The sequence below is a fragment of the Microcebus murinus genome, unplaced genomic scaffold (genome assembly GCF_040939455.1).
Source record: "Microcebus murinus isolate Inina unplaced genomic scaffold, M.murinus_Inina_mat1.0 scaf005_hap2_Mmur4.0, whole genome shotgun sequence".
In the NCBI taxonomy this organism is placed as follows: Eukaryota; Metazoa; Chordata; class Mammalia; order Primates; family Cheirogaleidae; genus Microcebus; species Microcebus murinus.
Window position 1 is genome coordinate 731,971 of NW_027438951.1, and position 23,375 is coordinate 755,345.

General features: G+C 40.8%; 2 protein-coding genes across 2 annotated transcripts in view; one reads left to right on the forward strand and one right to left on the reverse strand.

Annotated features, from left to right (window-relative positions):
* F8 (coagulation factor VIII) overlaps positions 1–23,375 on the forward strand; it is a 249,234-nt gene that overhangs the window by 185,057 nt on the left and 40,802 nt on the right. Inside the window, exons 15-22 of the mRNA XM_075999764.1 lie at positions 4,182–4,335; positions 6,122–6,334; positions 6,693–6,915; positions 7,127–7,309; positions 8,716–8,832; positions 9,412–9,483; positions 10,580–10,665; positions 14,323–14,478. Of these exons, the coding sequence (XP_075855879.1) occupies positions 4,182–4,335; positions 6,122–6,334; positions 6,693–6,915; positions 7,127–7,309; positions 8,716–8,832; positions 9,412–9,483; positions 10,580–10,665; positions 14,323–14,478 (1,204 nt within the window). The remainder of the gene's footprint in view (positions 1–4,181; positions 4,336–6,121; positions 6,335–6,692; positions 6,916–7,126; positions 7,310–8,715; positions 8,833–9,411; positions 9,484–10,579; positions 10,666–14,322; positions 14,479–23,375) is intronic.
* F8A1 (coagulation factor VIII associated 1) lies at positions 18,596–22,898 on the reverse strand. The gene has a single exon (XM_075999766.1). The coding sequence runs from the start codon at positions 22,868–22,870 to the stop codon at positions 21,764–21,766; it is 1,107 nt and encodes a 368-aa protein (XP_075855881.1). The 5' UTR covers positions 22,871–22,898; the 3' UTR covers positions 18,596–21,763.

A 23,375-nucleotide genomic window follows, 5' to 3' on the forward strand; every position in this document is an offset into this window, starting at 1 on the left:
TCTGGTTGGAATGGTGACAACATGCTGGAGTGAAGTGCTAACATGCCTTGGTTCAAGGAATGGAAAGTCACCCAAAAAGACAGCAATGCCAGTGTAACCATGCTGCTTGGAGCTCTGGATTGTATCCTGCCACCAACTTGTCCAACTGACAAGCCCTTGCATCTGCCCCTCCAGGATGTCTACAGAATTGGTACTATTGGTACTGTCCATGAGGGCTGAATAGAGACTGGTATTATCAAACCAAGCATCGTGGTCCCCTTTGTTCCAGGTAACATTACAACTGAAGTAAAGTCTCTTGAATTGCACCATGAAGCTTTTTTTTTCCCCTGCCCCCTGCACCATGAAGCTTTGAGTGAAGCTCTTCCTGGGAACAACACAGCTTTCAGTGTCAAGAATGTGTCTGTTAAAGATGTTCATAATGGCAACATGGACTGTGACAGCCAAAATAACTCACCAATGGAAGCAGCTGGCTTCATTACTCAGGTGATTATCTTGAACCATCCAAGACAAGTCAGTGCTGGTTATGCCCCTGTACTGGATTGTCACACAGCTCACAGTGGTCGCAAGTTTGCTGGGCTGAAGATTGATTGCCTTCTAGTAAGAAGCTGGAAAATGGCCCCCACTGTGATTTTTATTCTTATGGTTTCTTTCTAATTTAGTCTTAAGGTTTCTCTCTTGAGAGTGGTCATAAGTCAACATAGCCACTTTCTAAGAGACTCATGACCAGCAGAAAAGTTAGTTTGAGTGTGTTAGTTAGGTGAGACACAATTAAGAGTGAAAGTAAATGCATAATGGAATAAAATAGTAACAAGTACCTAGAAATAAGTATAACTAAATTTTTTCAAGATCTCTATAAAAATAACCATGAAAATATGATGTACATAGATTGCAAAACACAATATTTGAAAATGTAGATTATTCTCACACTGATCTGTAGATTCAGTATAAAATGAATTAAAATCCCCAAAAGACTTTTCTCATGTAGATAACAAATTGGCTCTGAAATTAATATGAAAACACAAAGGTCCAAGAGTAGCCAAGACCCTCTTGAAAAAGAACAAGATGACATGAATTGCTGTATAACATATTGAGACTTATTTTAAAGCTATAGTAATCAAAAAGGTGATAATTGGTATAGGGATAAATAAGTAAATTAAACAGAGTAGAAAATCTAAAACTAGAGTCATATAGACACTTGATTTATGACAAAGGTATCACAGAAGGGAAGTCTTCAATAAAAAACATTGGGAAATTTTTGTATCCATATGGACAAAACATTAAATTGGATCTCTAACTCACACCATATACACAAATCCACTCACATTGGGCTACAAGTCTAAATATGAAAGATAAAACCACAAATATCTTAGAAAAATGGATGTGTAGCATGCGAAAATTTTCTCCCATTCTGTAGGTTGTCTGCTCTCGTGACTATTTGGCTGTGCAGAAGCTTTTTAGTTTGATCAGGTCCCATTTATTTATTTTTGTTGTTGCTGTGATTACCTTTGGAGCCTTCTTCATAAATTCTTTGCCTAGACCAATGTCTAGAAGAGTATTTCCAACGTTTTCCTCTAGAATTCTAATAATTTCATACCTTCGGTTTAAGTCTGTTAGCCAGCGTGAGTTGATTTTTGTGAGAGGTGAAAGGTGTGGATCCTAATTCAGTCTTCTACATGTGGCTATCAAGTTTTCCCAAAACAATAAATGTTGGCGTGGATGCGGAGAGATAGAACACTCCTACACTGCTGGTGGGACTGCAAACTAGTTCAACCTCTATAGAAAGCAATATGGAGATATCTTAAAGTGATACAAGTAGATCTACCATTTGATCCAGCAATTCCAATACTGGGCATCTACCCAAAAGAACAAATGACACCTCTACAAAAAAAAAACACCTGCACTAGAATGTTTATAGCAACACAATTCACAGTTGCAAGGTTGTGGAAACAACCAAGTGCCCATCAATACATGAGTGGATTAATAAAATGTGGTATATGTATACCATGGAGTACTATTCAGCTCTAAGCAACAATGGTGATATAGCACCTCTTGTATTTTCCTGGATAGAGCTGGAACCCATTCTACTAAGTGAAGTATCCCGAGAATGGAAAAACAAGCACCACATGTACTCACCAGCAAATTGGTATTAACTGAGCAACACCTAAGTGGACATATAGGAGTAACATTTATCAGGTGTCGGGAGGATGGGAGGGTGGAGGAGGGGATGGGTATATACAAACATAATGAGTGAGATGTGCAGCATCTGGGGGATGGTCACGCTTGAAGCTCTGACTCGAGGGGGGAGGGAAGGTAAGGGCAATATACGTAACCTTAACATTTGTACCACCATAATATGCTGAAATAAAGAAATGAAAAAAAAAAAAAGAAAAGAAAAATGGAAGAATATTTTAAGATCTGCAGGGTAGGGAAAGAAAGAGAATTGATATCAAGACACAAAAACCACTAGCCATCAAGGATTTGGGGACAAATTCCACTACATTAAAATTATGAAATTTATGCTCATCAAAAGATAACATAAAGAGAATGAAAAGATTAGCCACAAAAATGGGAGATGTCCATAATACGTAACACACAGGACTTATATCAAGACATTGCAGAGTAATCCTTTGCATCAATAAGAAAAGAGCAGATTCTCCAATAGAAATATTGGCAAAAATAACTTGGACAGGTGCTCCACAAAAGAGGAAATCCAAATGGCTACTACTCACAAGAAAAAATGCTCAACCTTATTAATCAGGGAAATGCAAAATATGATCACAGTGAGACACCGCTATGCAAACACCAGAATGTCCAAAAATGTAAAAATACAGTCAGTACCACATGTTTGTGAGGATTTGGAGAAAATGAAACTCTCATATATTGTTGATGAAAATGGAAAATGGTGCAGCTACTTTGGAAAACAGTGTGGCAGTACCTACCAAAGCTGAAAATATGTATACTCAGCAATTCCACTCCTAGATATGTGCTCAATAGAAATGCATGTATATGTTCACCAAAAGATATGCAGACTAGAAGGTTCTATCAGGCCTATTTGTGAGTACCAAAAATTAGAACTAAAATGTTCATGATTGGGGTATATTCATATAATGGAATAATATACAACGGGAATGAACAAGCTATAGCTACACAAAACAATGTAGATGAATCTCACAACCATAATGTTGAGTGAAAGAAGAAACAAAAGAAGTATACAATATGTTTCTAATTACATAGTTCAAAACTAGGCAAAACTAAACTATATTTTTAAGGATGTGTACATAAGTGGCAAAATTATGGAGAAAAGCCAAAAATGATTATCATAAACATCAGAATCATGGTTACCTTTAGTGGGGAGGGAGAGAATGTGATTGAAAAGTGAATCTTGTGGGTTGCTGGCAATACTCTTGATCAGGGTGATGGTTGCATTTTTGTACCAAATAAATTTATGTTTTATGCACTTTATTATATATGTTTTAGTTCACAATTTTAAAAGGTTTTTAGAAAGTAAAGAAAAGAGCACTCCAAGGACTGGACCCTGGGGCTCTCTTATATTTGAAGTATGTATATACATTCTACATTGATTCAACATTCAACAAATATTTTTTGAGCACCTACTTTGTGTCAGGCACCATTCCAGCTGCTTAGAAATACAGCACTGGACAAAACAGACAAAACCCCTGCTTTCACGGAACTTACATAGTAGTGAAGCCTGGGACAGAGTATTTCAAGGAGGATGGAGTAGTTAACTATGCAAAATGCTTCTTATACGTCCAGTAAAATAAGAACATAAGAAATTGACTTTGGTAAGCGACTCACATGACTTGAATACCATCTAAATACGGATGATCTTCATCTAGACCTCTTTGTGAACTCCTGACCTCTGTCTATTTGCCAATTTAATTCATATAGATGTCCCATATGTCTAAAACCATATACCCCAACCTACTCCTTATCTAGGGTTCTCCATTTCAGTGAATTTCATGATCATCCACCCATTTGCCCAAACCAGAAACCTGAAAGTTATCTTTAATCCCTCTTTCTCTCCTCCCTATTCCATTACACTTGCAATCCATCATTAATTCTACTAAATGTTTCTCAAATACAGGGAAGGAAAGGATGTGAGTAATTTCTGCCCATTTGGTCCATCAGGATACTGCTTTTCTTCTGCTTTTTTTCTCCAGGGCTCAAAGTGGCAAGGTCCCTCAGTTCAAGAAGGTGGTTTTCCAGGAATTTACTGATGGCTCCTTCACTAAGCCCTTGTACCGTGGAGAACTAAATGAACACTTAGGACTCTTGGGGCCATATATAAGAGCAGAAGTTGAAGACAATATCATGGTGAGTTAAGGACAGTGGAATTACAAGGAAATTACTCTTATATATTTATTTTGTTTCTGATTATAAAATAATGTATGCTTACCTTTGAAAATTGTTAAAGTATAGAAAATAAAGAAGTTGAAAGATAATCCCATAATTATCATTTTAGTATATATTCTTAACTTTATCCTATGTGTTTTTCTCTTCATATATTCAAAATTATACCATATATAATCTGCTTCTTGTTTTCTAACTCAATATCATGTCATAAATATTTATGTCATTAAAAACACTTTCTTAAGGCCAGGCGCGGTGGCTCACGCCTGTAATCCTAGCTCTCTGGGAGGCCGAGGCGGGTGGATTGCTCGAGGTCAGGAGTTCGAAACCAGCCTGAGCAAGAGCGAGACCCCGTCTCTACTATAAATAGAAAGAAATTAATTGGCCAACTAATATATATATACAAAAAAAAATTAGCCGGGCATGGTGGCGAATGCCTGTAGTCCCAGCTACTTGGGAGGCTGAGGCAGGAGGATTGCTTGAGCCAGGAGTTTGAGGTTGCTGTGAGCTAGGCTGACGCCACGGCACTCACTCTAGCCTGGGCAATAAAGTGAGACTCTGTCTCAAAAAAAAAAAAAAAAAAAAAAACACTTTCTTAGTATCTTTTTAAATGACTGCATAATAGTCTATTTATATGAACTTACAGAACTACAGTTTACTTAACCATTTACATTAAACAACATTTTAGACAGTTTCTTTTTTTTCACTATATAAATAATGCTGTAATCACAACTCTTTTCCTGTGATAAAATTTTGGAAGTGAAATATACATGAACATTTTAAGACTTTCTCTTTTGAATGATCTGTTAATGTCCTTTGCACATTTGTCTTTTTGGGAGGAGTGCTTTTCTTATTAATTATATCACCTTATATATTATATATAAACCATTTATCATTTTAGTGAAAGGTATTTTTTCAAATTTGTTGTCTCTTAATTTTATATATGATGGTTTGTGAAATAAAACAGGTTTGAATTTTTAGGTAGCAACCCATCAGTCTTTCCTTTTTGACACTTTTGTTTCTTTTATGTTTATAAAGTTCCCTCCCTATGCAGAGATTATTTTTTAAATCACCTATAATTTATTCAACTTTCTTTTACAGTTTAATTCTTTACATTTGACGTTTTAATCCATCAGTAATTCTTATAGACTAAAAGTTAGTTATTTTGATGCATTGTGTGAACCAAAATGGAAGTAGTTTTATTTTTTCCAAAATACCTATCTATTGTCCCAATTGATTTTTTATATAAAGAATATAGAAAGATCTAAAATTATGAAATTGTAGGTGAATTTTTCTGTCTTGAATTTTATTTTACTTTCCATATGTTCCTTGATAAATGTGTATTTTTTAAATCTGAACAACAAATATTTTTTTAAGATAATATGTATTCATCCTGGAATTTGTCATGAAAACCATTAAGTATCAACTCCTGGGGTTATGGTCTCTTATAACCTCTGTGGTGACATTTTCCCTTTTACTTTGGAATTGTTTTTACGTGTTTAGGAATTTTCTCCTTTGCAACCTTGAGTTCATGCCTTAAATTTAGAATAGAAAAATTCCTCATAATTTCCTCCATATATCTTAAGTTTGGATTCTAACATCCATCCTCTGTAACACTTACTCCAGAGTATTAAAAACTTGGATAAAGACCAAAAGATGAGCATTCCTGTTAGGGATGTAAACCCCAAGCTAAGGACTTTCAGATACTAAAAGATGATTTTTGTTTTGTTTTTTATTTTTTTCTCTGCAGGTAACTTTCAAAAATCAGGCATCTCGTGCCTATTCCTTCTATTCTAGCCTTATTTCTTATGAGGAAGATCAGAGACAAGGAGCAGAACCTAGAAAAAACTTTGCCAAGCCTAATGAAACCAAAACTTACTTTTGGAAAGTGCAACATCATATGGCACCCACTAATGATGAGTTTGACTGCAAAGCCTGGGCTTATTTTTCTGATGTTGATCTGGTAAGCAGGTCTCTATTGTGCTGGCTACTTTCTGGTTTAAAATACATGATCTTTACAAACATCTTGGTTACATAAAAAAATAAAATAAAATAAAATAAAATAAAATAAAATACATGATCTTTGTGTTGTTTGCTACTACTTTTAGTATTTATCCTATGCACAATGAGAATTTTTAAATAAGGGAGGTGACATCATATTTGTTTTTTAGAAATATTACTCTGGAATCTACTGAAAAGGATACACTATACTGTGGGAAGATGGGGGACAGGTTGAAGTGGCATAAAAATTCATGAGAAATCCACTCTCGTTCATAGATGAGAGAGCTTATACTCACAGGATTCATGTCTTTTCTCCATAGGAAAAAGATATGCACTCAGGCTTGATTGGACCCCTTCTGATCTGCCACAGTAACACACTGAACCCTGCCCATGGGAGACAAGTGACAGTACAGGAATTTGCTCTGTTTTTCACTATCTTTGATGAGACCAAGAGCTGGTACTTCACTGAAAACACTGAAAGGAACTGCAGGGCTCCCTGCAATATGGAAGACCCCACTTTTAAAGACAATTATCGCTTCCATGGTAATATATCCCACACTCAAATATCACTCACTGTGAAATGCAGCATGCACTTTGACAAATGAGCCTTGAACCAGAGATTTGAAGATTGTATTAATTTAGATTATATGTGTGGGAGTGGAATCTTCATAAGTATCAGTATTTTTGGTGGAGTGAAGGGAAAGAAACTTGTACAGTAGATTTTAACAGCCTTCTCTGTGTTCTCCTTCTCTAGCAATCAATGGCTATGTTATGGACACATTACCAGGCTTAGTAATGGCTCAGGATCAAAGGATCCGATGGTATCTGCTCAGCATGGGTAGCAATGAAAACATCCATTCTATTCATTTTAGTGGACATGTGTTTACTGTACGGAAAAAAGAGGAGTATAAAATGGCAGTGTACAACCTCTATCCAGGTATGAGCTAGTTTGTGCTCTTTCTACCTATTGTAATTGTTGAGCACTTACTTTAAATGATCTAGACACTAGGGATACGGTGAACAAAACAGACAAGCTCCAAGCTCTCAGATAACTTACTTTTTCAAACCTACAGAGAGATAAATAAATTAGCAAATGAACAAGATCACTTCAGATACAGAAAAATTTCTATAAAGGAAACAGAACAGAATAAATACATAATGTCACAGCAATTTCCTAGGAAAAAGGAATTTATTCCTTTTTCATTTACCATCTCAAATCCCACAGGGCACCAATAGTTATTCAAAGAGTAATTTGTTTATGTATGTAACCAGTATATTGATTAAGAACTACTGACAACATTGATCAAAACCCAATTTTATTTTGATTCTCCACTGTCCCTTTAAAACAGGTTTAATAGTGGGGGTAAACTTCCCCTATTTCTTCCTAAAAATTCTGATAGGCCCTATAATTTTTCTGCTCACTCTTAAGGAATAAACAGACCTGCAGTCACTTTATATCACAAATACAGTTCAAGTCAAATGACAATGTCCATTCCAAGATATTAATCAAAATTTTGAACTTGATTTAACTTCAATCTCCCCTCCCCCCAACTTGAGCCTGCATTAGGCTGAAAGTCTGCATGGAGAAAGGGAGACATGGTTGAATTTCTCTACTTCATACTTATCATACTTCCCCACAACCCCTTGCTAGATGCTGTTCTAAACTCCATCATAGATAAAGGGAAGGGGATAGGACAGTTCTTATCTACTTACAACTGGGACCATTATTATAAGCTAGCCTCACACTGTCAGCACCTGGCAGATACTTAAAGCTGACTCTTTCTCTTGCAGGGCACTTACAGGGGACATTTTAAAGACTCCTTTATGGGACCCTCTGTCATGAAATCCCCTTGACTTGGTTGGTTCCACCTTTATTCTGGGTGGTCACTTGTGACACATTTCTCAGCCCCTCAGCATTCACATCCAGCTTCTTGCTGCTGAGGAAACTTTACCCCTCTCAACAGCCCTAGTTGACTGAATCCAATAGTACCTAACCCTGACTTTTGCTCTCCAGCAGAGCTCACATATGGTCAATGAGAAATACGCTTTTTGCTCTGAAAAACCCTGGGAGTGCAGGCCAATCCTAATGCAGTAGAATTCTCCTGTCTGCAACCAACAAAGCATTCAGTCACTCTGTCTCTCATTTCCTGTTGGAGTGATCAGAACTCAACCTCTAGTGCCTCCAACTGTAGGGGCCACATAGCAATAACTTTGGGTTTGAGGGGTCCAAGAGTGGTGGAACTGAACTTGGTAGATCTCCTTTGATATTCTGCATAGGCCAATGTATCTCATGTTCATTTTTTAGTGAAAAGAAATAACTTTTTTCCTTTTGGTTTTGATAAGGTGTTTTTGAGACAGTGGAAATGCTACCATCCAAAGCTGGAATTTGGCGGGTAGAATGCCTTATTGGCAAGCACCTAAATGCTGGGATGAGCACTCTTTTTCTGGTGTACAGCAAGCGTGAGTAGCACTGTGGGCAGAGGATCCCTGCCTGCCCAGCCTACTTCTATAGAGCTTTCCTTCTTCCTGAAATGGTTGCCTATGTCAGAAAATAAATACAAGCTCACATAATTATCAAATTTAAAATGAATGTTGCTGGTAGAAATCATCAGAGTTCTCAGAGGAGACCAGAGAAGCTTGAAGTTTTGAAAAAAAATCTCCTCATTTCACAACTTGGTTAAGTGCCAAGATTTCCAATAGCAGATTTTGGAACTTAATGTTCATTTGATCACCAGAGATAACTTACATATATCACTTGGAAGAGTTTGGGAATTTAACTCTAAACAAATAAGAGAACCACTGGTATATTTGGAAACTGAGGAAACTAGGTATGGACCCTAGTTTTCTCAGCTTATGAATCATTCTAGCACTTGTTAGGATGAATTAAATGAGATAGTACATTTAGTACAGTTCTTGGCACATAATAAATACTATAAAATATTAGCATTTGTTGATGTTCTCACATTTTCATTGACTTACATTAGAGAAACTGAATTTTGTGCACTTCTAGCTACTTTGTTTCCCCCTGTTTGATTTCAGAGTGTCAGACTCCACTGGGAATGGCTTCTGGACACATTAGAGATTTTCAGATTACAGCTTCAGGACAATATGGTAAATACTATTATTTTTCTCAAAGAACCTGAGCTGATTATATCTTATTTTTTTATTTCTGTTGGAGAGTTTCAGATAACCAACCCATCTCCATGCTTCTATTAGTTCTATTCCATAGGTGTCTCTTGAATCCATCTCCTCTTCTCTGTTTCTCACTGTGACCATTTTAATTCAGGCCACTATCATTTCTCACCTTGGCAATGATACTAGCTTCTTAAATATTCTTCCTACCTTTTGTATTGCTCCCCTTGAGTCTGTTCTCTTCACTGAGCAGCAATGGTAAAGCCTGAATAAGATCTAGAGAGTTCTGAAATATTGTTTTAGAGCAAGGGTTGGCAAACTACTGCCCACAAGCCAAATCCAGCCCACCATCTGTTTTTGTATGACATGCAAGCTAAGAATAGATTTTCCATTTTTAGATGATTGAAAAAATAAGAAGAAAAATTCATGACATGTTAGAATTACAAAATTCAAATTTCAGCATCTATAATAGTTTTATATTAGAACACAGCCATGCCTATTCATTTACATATCATCTATGGCTACAGCAGCAGTTATGTAGTTGCAACAGACACCATATAATCTGCAAAGTCTAAATAATTAAGTAACTGGCCCTTTATAGAAAAAAGTTTGCCAACCCTTATTTTAGAGGGAAAAAATTCCCCTTGAAAAAGAAGCTGGAGAGTTATATAGCAAAATAGTAATATTTTTCACAGGATGGAAGGATTATGTTTTAAATTTCTTTTATATTTACTTTTACTTATTTTTATTTTCATTTACCATAGTCTAACTTTTCTACAATGAGCATACATTGTATAAGAAAGAAAGAATATCATTTGGTAATTCTGGTAACAAATTCCAGTATCAGCTAATTAGAGGTGCTAACAATCAATAAGATTATTAAATTTTTTAGAAAATAGAATGGACAAGGACAAGCACAATCTCTACATGGTAATCAATACTGCTATAAAGTCTTTATGCTTTTCTCTATCTTCTCCACAGCTAGGATTAACCTTTCTCAAGAGAATAATTTTATTCCCAAGTGTCTAGGACTAACCCAGCTGAATTTAATCTCTCTTCCCTTTCTTGGGCAAAGGACAGTGGGCCCCAAAGCTGGCAAGACTTCATTATTCTGGATCAATCAATGCCTGGAGCACCAAGGAGCCCTTTTCCTGGATCAAGGTTAGAAAATTCCATCAATTAGAACATCTGAATACTTCCTATAATATTGAACTCATCATCTCTCAAGACTGTGTGCTATTATTAGATGCTTCCAACTGTCTAGATGTCTTTGATTCCTCCAGTGCCGTTTATTTTAATACAAAAACAAATGGTTAAATCCCCCATCCCACAAGCAAAGAAAATGTAACTTCTCTCCTAAAACTGAATTTGTCTTCCTTCTTGAATTATACACCATTGGGTTATAGGAAACATCTACTTAGTTCAGTCTGGTAAACTAAGTTGGAATCAATAACCAAAATAGTGTTTTTAAGTTGGTTAACTCAATTTCTTTTAAAGGATTCAGTCTTTCAGATTTTTCTCACCTCCCCATTTCCCCTAGAGCATTGCTTTCCAAGAGAAATATGTGAGTCACAAATGCAAAACTCATGTGCAATTTTACATTTTCTAGTAGCCAATTTTAAAACATGTGAAATTAATTTTAATACATTTTATTTAACTCAACATATCTGAAAATATGAAAAAATGGAGGAAACTCTTTGGCTTCCAGCTTTGCTCTCAACCTATCTAATGGGCCTCCCAACCCTGATACTCGAAGCCTGGAGAGGGACTAAGGTACACAAGTTTTACCACCTACTTCCCCCACCTCCATCCTCTTCTTGTAGTGTACCAGTCTTCTTCTTCCTCTTCCTAGTTGGCTGAGGACATTCCCCTATATGTTTTCCTTTTTTTCAAGACTGCATCTGCTCTTATATATTTTTTGAGGTTAAAATAATAAATAGGGACCAGGGAAAAATAAACTGGCTTACCAGTAAGCAGTAAGCAGACACAAAGAGCATGTCTATTAATGCCACAGTAACTCATCTTTTTGTTGTTTTGTAGACACTGCCAATTTTGACTCAATTCAAGCTTCTATTCACTAATCTTTAAGTATTTTTTGTTTGTGCTTCTACAAAACCACATGTTCGGCCGAGCGCAGTGGCTCATGCTTGTAATCCTAGCACTCTGGGAGGCCGAGGCGGGCGGATTGCTTGAGGTCAGGAGTTTGAAACCAGCCTGAGCAAGAGTGAGACCCCATCTCTACTATAAATAGAAAGAAATTAATTGGCCAACTAATTATATAGAAAAAATTAGCCGGGCATGGTGGCGCATGCCTGTAGTCCCAGCTAGTCTGGAGGCTGAGGCAGGAGGATTGCTTGAGCCCAGGAGTTTGAGATTGCTGTGAGCTAGGCTGATGCCACGGCACTCACTCTAGCCTGAGCAACAAAGTGAGACTCTGTCTCAAAAAAAAAAAACCACATGTTCTTCATCTTGAATTTCTATGGTTATCATTTTTTATCTAGTTGGATGCCTTTCATCTGTTATATTCTTATTTCTGTTTGGGGAATTATATCTTCCTCACTGGATACAATCTGATGAGACTAGTAAACAGAGTGTCTTATCCATGCCTAGCCAAAGAACCCTGAATGATACCCTTGTTAAGTTTCACCCTATTAGATTTGGCCCATTGTCTCAGCTTGCCAAGCTTCAGTCTCCCAAGGTATTTCCTAGTCTTCCAAGTTTCACATCATTTACTGATTTGATCAGTAACTTGTCAATATTCCAGCAAAGTCATGATCAAAATATTGAAGTAGACAGGGTTTCCTTTGTATGTGATCAACACAAATCAAGCCACTAAATCCTTATCACAACCTTATAAGGCAGATGTTACTATCATCCTCATTTTAGATAAGGAAATTGAAGTATAGAGAAGTTAGATATTGTGCCCTAAGTCACACAGCCAACAAGCAGCTGAGCCAAAATTCAAACCCTGATTGTTGGATAGTTGGGCTCCAGAGTCCTAATTCATAATAGTTATACTATCCTGTTTCTAAAATGCTCCCTTTAAGTTGATAATCATCTATTAACTATTACTGTTTGTTTATGGTAATTAAACCAGTTACAAATATACCTAATTGTATTATCATCCAACCCGTATTAAATCACCTCATCCTCAACGTGGTTTTTGCCATCTTTCCTACTGAGGTCCAGCTAGACATTTTCTTGATCTGGTAACTTTATTTTTATTTTATTTTATTTTTTGAGACGGAGTCTTTCTTTGTCACCTGGGCTAGAGTGCCATGACATTAGTCTAGTTCACTGCAACCTCCAACTCCTGAGCTGAAGCAATTGTCCTGCCTCAGCCTCCTGAGTAGCTGGGGCTACAGGCACATGCCACCATGCCTGGCTACTTTTTCTATTTTTAGTAGGGAGAGAGTATAGCTCTTACTCAGGCTGGTCTCGAATCCCTGACCTCAAGTGATCCTCCTGCCTCAGCTTCCCAGAGTGCTAGGATTACAGGCGTGAGCCACTATGCCGGGCTGCTTCTGAAGACCTTAACACACTCTGTCCTGTTACACTGCTTCTTTTCTCCTGCACCTATCACTACTTGATGCTGTAAAGAAATAAAAACATATAAATGATATAGAGTTTATTTCTCCTACTCAAATGTAAGTTCCATGAGGGCAGGGTTCTATTTCTTGTTTGCTACTCTATTTCCAGTACCTAAAACAGTACTTGGCACATAGCAAGTGCTAAAAATTATTTTTTGAATGAGTGTACGCATGGAACTTAGTCAACTGAAGGATACCATTATTAAGCACCAGAGTCATGACTAGTCCAATTTGGACATGCCAGGCTTCTGTAAGAACATTTTAAGTTTGTCTTGCTTGTTAGGGCAGAAACTGATACCTCTTGTAATGCTGCATGGTCCATGACCTCTTCTTGAAGAACCAACCATTCTTACCACTGTGCCATATTTACTCATTCATTCCAAAGCATTTGCTATGCATCAGTATTATATCAGATACCATGTTAGGTGCTGGGGCTAGAGAGAAAATAAAAACTAACATTTATTGAATGTTAATATGTGCTAGGCACTGAATTCAGCACATTACATGTATTAACTCTTTGATCCTTTGGTAACTCTTTGAGACAAACACTAATATTATCTCCACTTTACAGATAAACAATTGAGACACAGACATGTTAGGTAACTCAAACAAGTTTACTGCCTTAAGGATCTTGGTCTAATAAGGAAGGCAGACAAACAAAGCAACCTTTATAATATGGTGCAATAATTTGCTATAATGAAGTTATATATAAAGTGAAGTGGAAGCATAGAAGAAGCAGCACTAAATTTGTCTGGGTGAATCAGAGAAGGCTAACCAGGAGAAATAGTTTCTGAATAACGCTTTAAGGAGGTATAGCAGTTTATCATTGACAGAGATGTTGGGATGGGGCTGGTCTGGGGAGTGGGAAGGAAATTGGCTTTGGCTAGGCTGAGGTTGAGTGTGGGCAAAGCATTAGATTATGTGGGTCCAGATAGGCAGCATAAAGGATGTGTATGCAGAGGCACTGGGGGCTTAATGACTTGGAAATAGTCTAGTTTGCCAGAAAGCAGGCTAAGAACTCAATATGCACTTTCCTACTCATTCCGACTGTTTATCCCACAGTTGCACACACATGTCCAAATTTCAACATTGGTGTCTGCTTCACTTGCACATCTAAGGTAATGCTGGGCACATCTGTAGCAATGTAGATTCTTCCTAAGCCAATAGTTAATTTCAGGAAGTAGTACAGACATTTAAAAACAAGTTAAAGTGTTGCTTTAATTGGTAGGTGGATCTGTTGGCACCAATGATTATTCATGGCATCAAGACCCAGGGTGCCCGTCAGAAGTTTTCGAGTCTCTACATCTCTCAGTTTATCATCATGTATAGTCTGGATGGGAAGAAGTGGAAGACTTATCGAGGAAATTCCACTGGGACCTTAATGGTATGTAATTAGTCCTTTCAACAGATTGCATGAATTCTTCTTTATAAGACCTCTTGACAGATTTCAGATATTGGAAAACACTCCTGGCTTCTGCAAACTTAACTCCAAAAATGAATTTTTTCTGGCCAGGTGCGGCGGCTCACACCTGTAATCCCAGCACTCTGGAAGGCTGAGGCAGGTGGATTGTTTGAGCTCAGGAGTTCGAGACCAGCCTGAGCAAGAGCGAGACACTTTCTCTACTAAAAATACAAAGAAATTAGCTGCACAACTAAAAATATATAGAAAAAATTAGTCAGGCATGGTAGCACATGCCTGTAGTCCCAGCTACTTGGGATGCTGAGGCAGCAGGATTGCTTGAGCCCAGGAGTTTGAGGTTGCTGCAAGCTAGGCTGATGCCACGGCACTAACTATAGCCCGAGGAACAGAGTAAGACTCTGTCTCAAAAAAAAAAAAAAGAAAGAAAGGGGAGGGGAGAGAGAGAGAGAGAGAGAGAGAGAGAGAGAGAGAGAAAAGAAAGAAGAAAGAAAGAAAGAAAGAAAGAAAGAAAGAAAGAAAGAAAGAAAGAAAGAAAGAAAGAAAGAAAGAAAGAAAGGAAGGAAGGAAGGAAAAGGAAAGAGAGAGAGAGAGAGAGAGAGAGAGAGAGAGAGAGAGAGAGAAAGAAAGAAAGAAAGAAAGAAAGAAAGAAAGAAAGAAAGAAAGAAAGAAAGAAAGAAAGAAAGAAAGAAAGAAAGAAAGAAAGAAAGAAAGAAAGAATTTTTCACCTTTGGGCAATAGGAGTGATTGTGCATATATAAACAAAAATGTAGTAGTGTTGATGTTCTCATAGATGATAGAAGTGAAAAGATGCTCTATTGACAGAAATATGTGATTCAAGACTGAGTGCATTGATAAGATTGTGAGTTTGCTTATGAATATCCTAGCTTTGAGGTGATGGTAGTGACGCGGAAAACATCAGGTGCCAGAACGAGGCTGCTTGCCGCCTCCCCATGGCTCTACATCCCTGTGGGCTGGCGCTGCGTGGGGCTGGTTGGAGGGCATGCTGCTGGGACCAGGCCCCGTGTGCCACCACCTGCTCCCGTCCTCAGGCTGAGCTGGCTTTGTGATCTTGATTGGATACTTTCTGAATCCCACTGTTGCTGATTGGATGTTAAAGCTTGTTGTTGATTGGACGCTAAAGCTTGTTGCTGATTGGATGTTAAAGCTTGTTGCTGATTGGACGCTTTTTGAGTCCTACCAAGGGTATAAAAACAGGACGAGAACAAGGAAGGGGGATCAGAAGTCAGCTGAGACTGCTGGAAGAATGAAGACTATTCTACTCTTCATGTGCCGCTCGGTTCTTTCCCTGGTCAAGCGCTTTAACACTAGCTGTACACCCTGCCACAACAGTAGAGCAATCAGGTTGAAATGTCCAGTGGGGAGTAGGTGAAATACTTGAGTTTAGGGGGTAAACCATAAATGGAGATAAAAATTTGTGTCTTTGACATGAAAGGATGGGTAAAACCTTGAGAATTGATGAATTTTTAAGGATAGGTTCAAGACCTTTATTTAAACAGGTTTAAAACCTTAGCATTTTTGTCTATTCTTCCCTCATTTTTATGCCCCCTGATGAATTGATCCATTAATCTGGTCAATTCTCCCTTTGCCTCTAACATCACTTACTTGTTTCCACTTATACTGCTCCTACCAAGGCCCCATCACCTCACACTTGATCTATTATGTTACAAGGCCCCATCACCTCACACTTGATCTATTATGTTACACTTCTAACTAGTCTTCCCTTGTTTCTAGTCTCCAATAAAAGCTGCACATCATTTTCAGGATAATCATCTTATCAATCCCCTGCCTAAAACTTCTCAATGTCTTCTTGTCTTCAGAATAAAGTTGAAAGTCCACAAAATGGCCCTGCACAAGATAACTTTTGTTTGCCCCTTTACATCCATTTTCCTGCTTCTCTACTCTGCTTCTTGTTCTGTGATTCAAGCATGTATAGAATACATTAACAGGCTACCTTGTCCTCTAGCTTTTGGTTGGGTTTTACCAACAGGGAGCACTGGCAAAAGATTAGAGGAAACAAGGAGAGTAAGATCAGCAATTTATTATCCCAACTTCCTCCTTGTGATTGTATCTGTCCACTAAAGGTCACTGCTCCCCTCAGAGTGGCTTTCTCTACCTGTACCAGTTACTATTGCTGTACACCAAACCACTCCAAAATTTGTCATAAGAACAAACATTTTGTTTTGTTCATGGATTCTGTAGGTCAAGACTCTGGACAGAACACAGTGGGGATGGGCAGTGTCTGCTCCACATCTGGGGCCTCAGCCAAGAATATTTAACAGCTTGGTACTGGAATCACGTGGAAGTATCATTTGCATTTCTGGTGGCTGGTACTGGCTTTCAGCTAGGACAGAATCTGCAGTTGTTGACTGAAGTAACTTTACATGGCTTTTCCCTGAGGCCTGGGCTTTCTCACAGCGTATTAGTATCATGGTAGTCGGACTTCTTACATGTCATCTTAAGGCCTCCAAGTTAAGTTTTCCAGCTAACAAGGTGGAGACTACATCAGCTTTTCTGACCTAGTTTTCTAAGTTATGCAGCATCACTTTCAATATATCCTGTTGGTTATAATCAAATCACACATCCACCCAAATTCAAGGGGAAGGGAAATAGACCCTAATTCTCAGTGGTAGGAATGTCAAAGAGTTTGTGGTCATTTTTTAAGCCACTAAAACAATCTACGCAATTCTCTCCTTATCTTTTCAGGTCTAGAAATGGTAGTACCCTGTCCCCTCACCTTCCTAACTAGTACCTTTATTAAATCTTCCTCAAATGATCCTCATTTGTGTGTTCCATGTTCTTTGTTGGAACCATATTTCATACAGTAATTGGTGCTGACAGTACCTGGTAAACAGGAAACAGCAATCACCCTAAATGTTTTTGTGATTGAGATACATACATACAGACAGACACACGCCCACACAAACCAATAAGCCTAACTTCGTTCCTGACTTTAATGGGAATGTATCCCATGTTTACTATTTAATATACTGTTCAGCTAGTTTCAAACAAATACTTTAAAATCATGTTTAAAAAGTTTCCTTCTGTTACTACTTTATTTGGAATGGCAGCTGAATTTTGTCAAATGTTTTTCTGGCATCTTTGACATGATCACATTTCCTCTCTTTCCTGTTAAGTTACACTTAACATTCAACAGTGTGCTGGCAAGCAATAAATAACCAACTCAGGGGCAAAGTGATGGGAGGTTAGTGAGAAAAGGCCTTGGGTTTGTACATTTTGCTGATTTCCATGATACGAATACTACTCCAATCATGCCTCACTTCAAGCTACAGATGTGATGTCATTGAATGCAGAATTGGGAAGAGATGTATGCAATTAGCTTTCACAAGCCAGTGCAAGAGGGCTTCAGTACACAACTGTGCTACATTCCCAGGAAAACTTTCCTCAGTCATACTGTATAATCATTTAAAACTTAGCTGGATCCAATTTGCCAACATTTTATTTTTAAAACTTCTCTATATTTATGACTACAATTGGAGCCCTTTGCCAAGGGCTCTACTTACCAGGTTTTGGCATGAGAGTTACATTAAACTTGAAAATAAATTGGAAAAGTTTTCATTTTTTCCATGAAACTATTGCTCTAAATAGTTTAATTAATATAGGCATTTTGTATTTAATCAACAGATGAAAAAGCCACTTAAGCATTGTACCTTATTTAGAGACAGATACTTGACTGCCTTTTCCAATCCTTTTATGGCTATTGGTATTCTCATTTGTTTTACCTTAAGTAAACTGCTGTAAATGTGTAGTCTTATCTCCCTTCCTGTGCCACATATCTGTATCTGTATACACACATACATGTCTTTATCCCTCTTTATCATAGTTAGCAAGTGGTTGTCTATTCTACTGGTTTCTCAAAGAATCAACTCTTGGTTTTAAAATCAAACATGGTTTGAAAAAGCTGTTTCTAATTCATTAATTTCTGTTCAAACTTTTAAAAATTCTCCTTTACTTTCTTTTGGTTTGCTTGTTTCCTAGAATCTAGAATTGAATGCCTAGTTCATTTATTTTTGAACTTTGTTTTTCAGTGATAACTTACTCATTTATCATTTATTAACCACTCTTATGAGGTTTATTGCTTTAGCAAACAGTCATTGAGTTCTTATACAGGAATGGGCAAACTATAACCCACAAATTTGGTCTGCAGTCTGCTTTTGTGTGGACTGTGAGTTACGACTGGTTGTTACATGTTTAAGGATTACAAAAACAAAGAGTATGCGACAGAGACCACCTGTGGCCTGTAAAGACTAACGTATTTCTATCTCTCTGGCCCTTTACAGAAAAAGGCTATGGACTGCACTGCTGGTCTACTCTAATTGCAGTAGATGCCTAGACAGTTAACATTAATCCTTAGTACCGGAACCCTTTGGATCCCAGAGCTTGCCTAAATTTACTAATTTCTTGATCATCTTCCTCCAACATCTTGGTTCTCGAATGTCTTTGTACCATCCACATATAAAATATTCTTTCATAAGCAATATTTCTGATTATAGGAGCACCTCATAATGGGGAGAAGGGGAACCCCAACACCCTTTAAGGCTCACTGTCACCATGTTAAACAGTTTAAAATATTTTGAATGTGAATTTGGAATTGTCCATGAACATTTAAATGATAAGGACCTTTCCCCCTCAGTTTTCAAGTTAAAAAGCAAACTAATCGTGTCCTTTAAAAATACTGGTCTTTGGCATGTTAGAAATCAGTGTTAATGTTGGTATTAGAGGGATATATTACAAGAGAACACTGTCAGAAATGCTGAAATCGAGCCTTGGCCCGGTTATGCCTGCCGTTTAAGTTTCTGAGTGAGATACATAAGTGAGCCGATGGCAAATGGAAAACAAGGAGTTTTAGTGTTTCTTAGAATTATGCCTATATACCCAATACCTGACTCTCTGGTTATCCCTCCCGTCACATCCCTGACACAGAGGCCTAAGGAGGCTTCTCCCTAAGCCCGAACCCAACAAAGTATCACGAGTCATGCTCCGTAACACCTCGGCATTATTTTGCCATAAGAGAGTAAGGCAGCTGGCCAGGCCTGCAGCCAGGGTTGAGAAGAGCGTACCAAGAAAGGAAAAAGAATTAAAAAAAGAAAGCCAAAGACTAAAGGAGCATGTGCCCTTACCACTTTTGCAGTAAGTTGGCCTAGGCTTTTAGGGCTCCCTAGAACCCTTCCTGGCAGCCAAGTGGGAGCAGATGAATGGTGGCTAGATCTGTCTCAAATGGGCTGCTCCTGGGCCGGGCGCTGTGGCTCACGCCTGTAATCCTAGCTCTTGGGAGGCCGAGGCGGGCGGATTGCTCAAGGTCAGGAGTTCAAAACCAGCCTGAGCAAGAGCGAGACCCCGTCTCTACTATAAATAGAAAGAAATTAATTGGCCAACTGATATATATATAAAAAATTAGCCGGGCATGGTGGCGCATGCCTGTAGTCCCAGCTACCCGGGAGGCTGAGGCAGAAGGATCACTCGAGCCCAGGAGTTTGAGGTTGCTGTGAGCTAGGCTGACGCCACGGCACTCACTCTAGCCTGGGCAACAAAGTGAGACTCTGTCTCAAAAAAAAAAAAAAAAAAATGGGCTGCTCCTGTATTTCCCATCACTTCCACCTTGTTGAAGTAGAACTAGAAGCAGAAAAGAATACCCTAAAAGTCCCACCCATTTCCAGGCACTTAACTCACAGTGAGGACCACCCACACCTCTCCCCCACCCTCCAAACAACAGCAACAAAAACATAAGACACAAACATCACCCCCCCCGCCCCCAACTGTGTCCTCAGTAGCCCCAAAGATTATTGTGTACAATTTCAGTCTAACAGATGCACTTTCCCAAGGCCGAATGTTTGAGAAAGAGGTTATATTCTGAAGAGCTCGTATGATCACTGTCAAAAGTGTAAAAATAACTCAATCGGTAAGAAAACACCTAAGTTGGTTTGCATGTAACATTTGGACAAAAAAGCCTTGGAAACTTAGTGTTTTAAAACTCAACACCCTCCTGCTATTGGGGAACCAGGAGGACACTGCCTTGCATTCACGTGATCACACAATACCAAAGAGCCATGCTCCGATTTGAATATTTGAGTTAAATAAAAGTTGCAATGTAGATGCCAGATACCTCCTGGAATAGAGCCAGAACTGTGAATTCCAATGCAAATAGATACACTGGCACTGGAACTGTTGTTGCATTGGACACACTTGCATTGCAGGGATCTGAGTAAGGACTGCCTCACATACTAGGCCCACCGTAAATTTCAAATGAATACATCTTGGAGCTGAAAGAGAACTATGTGGTGCTGCCTTTTGTCCCCTGACAAGTAGATGAGATAGTCACATTGTACAGATGGGGTCCATCTAAACCACAGGTGAAGGGTACTAGAAGAGCTTTATCCTGGACTTAGGGCTGCAGCAACAACAAAGTTGTAAGTTATAAAATGACTCCCATGCGTCAGTATAGTGCGGGTGAGTCAAGGGAGGGATCTGGTGATCACAAAGACACAGAGATACTAGTGTCTAAGCAATGAGTGTCACGATGAAATCACATAGCTCAGGAATTTAGACGGAGCCGTGCAAAATGAAATCGTCACTGTAAAACAAAGATGGGGTGCCGGGCGCAGTGGCTCACGCCAGCAATCCTAGCACTCTGGGAGGCCCAGGCGGGTGGATCGATTGAGCTCAGGAGTTAAGAGACCAGCCTGAGCAAGAGTGAGACCCCGTCTCTACCAAAAATAGAAAGAAATTACTTGGACAGCTAAAAAATATATAGAAAAAATTAGCCGGGTATGGTGGCGCATGCCTGTCATCCCAGCTACTCGGGAGGCTGAGGCAGAAGGATTGCTTGAGCCCAGGAGTTTGAGGTTGCTGTGAGCTAGGCTGACGCCACGGCACTCTAGCCCGGGCTACAAAGTGAATAAAACAAAGATGGGGGTGGGAGAAGAGGAGGACGGAGATTAAAGGGATTCTCATTTTCACATTGCAGTTTTTTGGAAGAGAGCCATGTCCTCTACTCTGATTCTATTGAAATGTGTATTTCTCCCACTATTATGGAGATAAGCGTTTGGGATACAGGTAACTTTCCGTCAACTACATTCCTACGGTGGCAACACGGGTAACATAAAACGGAGAACCAGGAACGACGTCTCTTCTTTCTCCCCAAATGCAAAGGTGGATGGATGTGTGAGGTTTGATAGCAGGCACAAAGTCATTTGGTTACCGTGATTTATCATCAGATCCCCTGTCCCGAGGGGGAGATGGCTTCTTGCAGAACGAGGTGAAGGAGGTGGTTCTGCTCAGCAGTCAACAGTGGCCACAGGTCCACCTGTAGCGACTTGATGGCTTCCGTGTCCTTTTCGTGGGTAGCCATGACCAGGGACTGGAGCAGCAGAAAGAGCTCCTCGGGAAGCTGGCCACTGCTTTCCTGCCCGTGGCTGTCAAAAGCCTCCCAGGAGTACTTCTCCAGGGTCTGGGCATGCTCCGGCAGCAGCTTGGCGGGCGGTGGTTGCAGGAGCAGCAGCAGTAGTACGCGAGACACCTCGCAGCGGACCAGCACGTCTGAGAAGGCGCCCAGGGTTGCGGGAGAAGGAGCCGTAGAGCCGGCGTTCGGAGGGAGCAGCGCGGCCGGCAGGGCGGGTGTCGCGCCGGGTCCTGGCGGGGGCCCCGGCGGTGGCGGCGGCAGCTGCACTGGATGGCCGCCGTGCTCCCGTGCCAGGCGCTGCATGCGCGTGAAGACCGCCAAGGCGCCGTTGTAGTCGCGCGCCAGCAGCAGGCAGGAGGCGGACTCGCCGAGCGCCTGCAGCGCGGCCAGCGGCAGCTGGGGCAGCTGGAGCTGGGCGGCGCGCTGGAAGTGGCCGCCGGCGGCGGCCGGCTGACCCAGGTCGCGCAGAGCGGCGGCCAGCTCCAGGCAGAGGGCAGCGGCGGCGGCCGGCTGGCCCAGCTCGAGGTGCAAGCGCACGGCGGCGCCCAGGGCGCTGGCGGCGGCCTGCAGCGGCTCCCCGTAGGCGGCTGGGCAGACCAGGCGCTGGCGCGCGTCGCGCTCCTGCCGCAGGAAGAGGCGCGCGGCCTCGGTGAGGGCCAGCGCCTCCCCGGGCCCGTGGAAAAGCGCCTGCTGGCAGCGCGCCACCGCGAGCTGGCACCAGGCCGCGTATGGCAGGCACTCCTGGGCGCGCAGCTCGCGGCCAAGCTGCCCGAACTGCTCGCCGGCCTCCGCCACGTTCGGCTTCCGCAGGAACCGCTTCTTCAGCTTGTTCGACACCAACCGGTACCGGGCCAGGAAGTCCCCGGCCTCGGGACTGGGCCCCGCACCGCCTCCCAGACCAGCCGCGGCCGCCGCCATGTTGGCCGTCCCAAGCGCTTCCGGGCGCACTGACGCAGCCACTAGACGTGGCGGCGCCACCGGTGCGGGGGGCCACGACGTGCCCTGCGTCTCCCTGGGGCTGGCCGACGCGACCGCGCCCGCTCGGGAGTCCGGAGTCGGAGCCGGCTCTGGAGTCCGAGCCCGCCCCGTTGCCCTGGTGATATGCAAAGAGCAGGATCGGAGGCGGGGCTTGGCCCAGCTGCGAGTGGCATTTGCAAATCAAGGGTCTTGGGCGGAGCCTGGCCGGACGCCTGCCCCGTGCGCAAATCAAATCCAGGGTCCTTCGGAGGCAGGCGGGGACGGGCCTGGCGCCAGATGTTGTTAGGTTACGGCTTGTCTCTCTCGGTTGCTAAGGGCGTCCCATAGCATCTCCGTTTGGACACGGCCAAAGCTACACTCGTGACCCTGCGTGATCCTCATTCCGTGTTTGTGTATTTCTGGGATGCTCCCCTCATCACTCCTCTCTTCCCACCCAAAGTCCCTG

Coding starts and splice junctions, on each gene's coding strand:
- F8A1 (XM_075999766.1), bottom strand. CDS start 22,870: ATGGCGGCGGCCGCGGCTGGTCTGGGAGGCGGTGCGGGGCCCAGTCCC.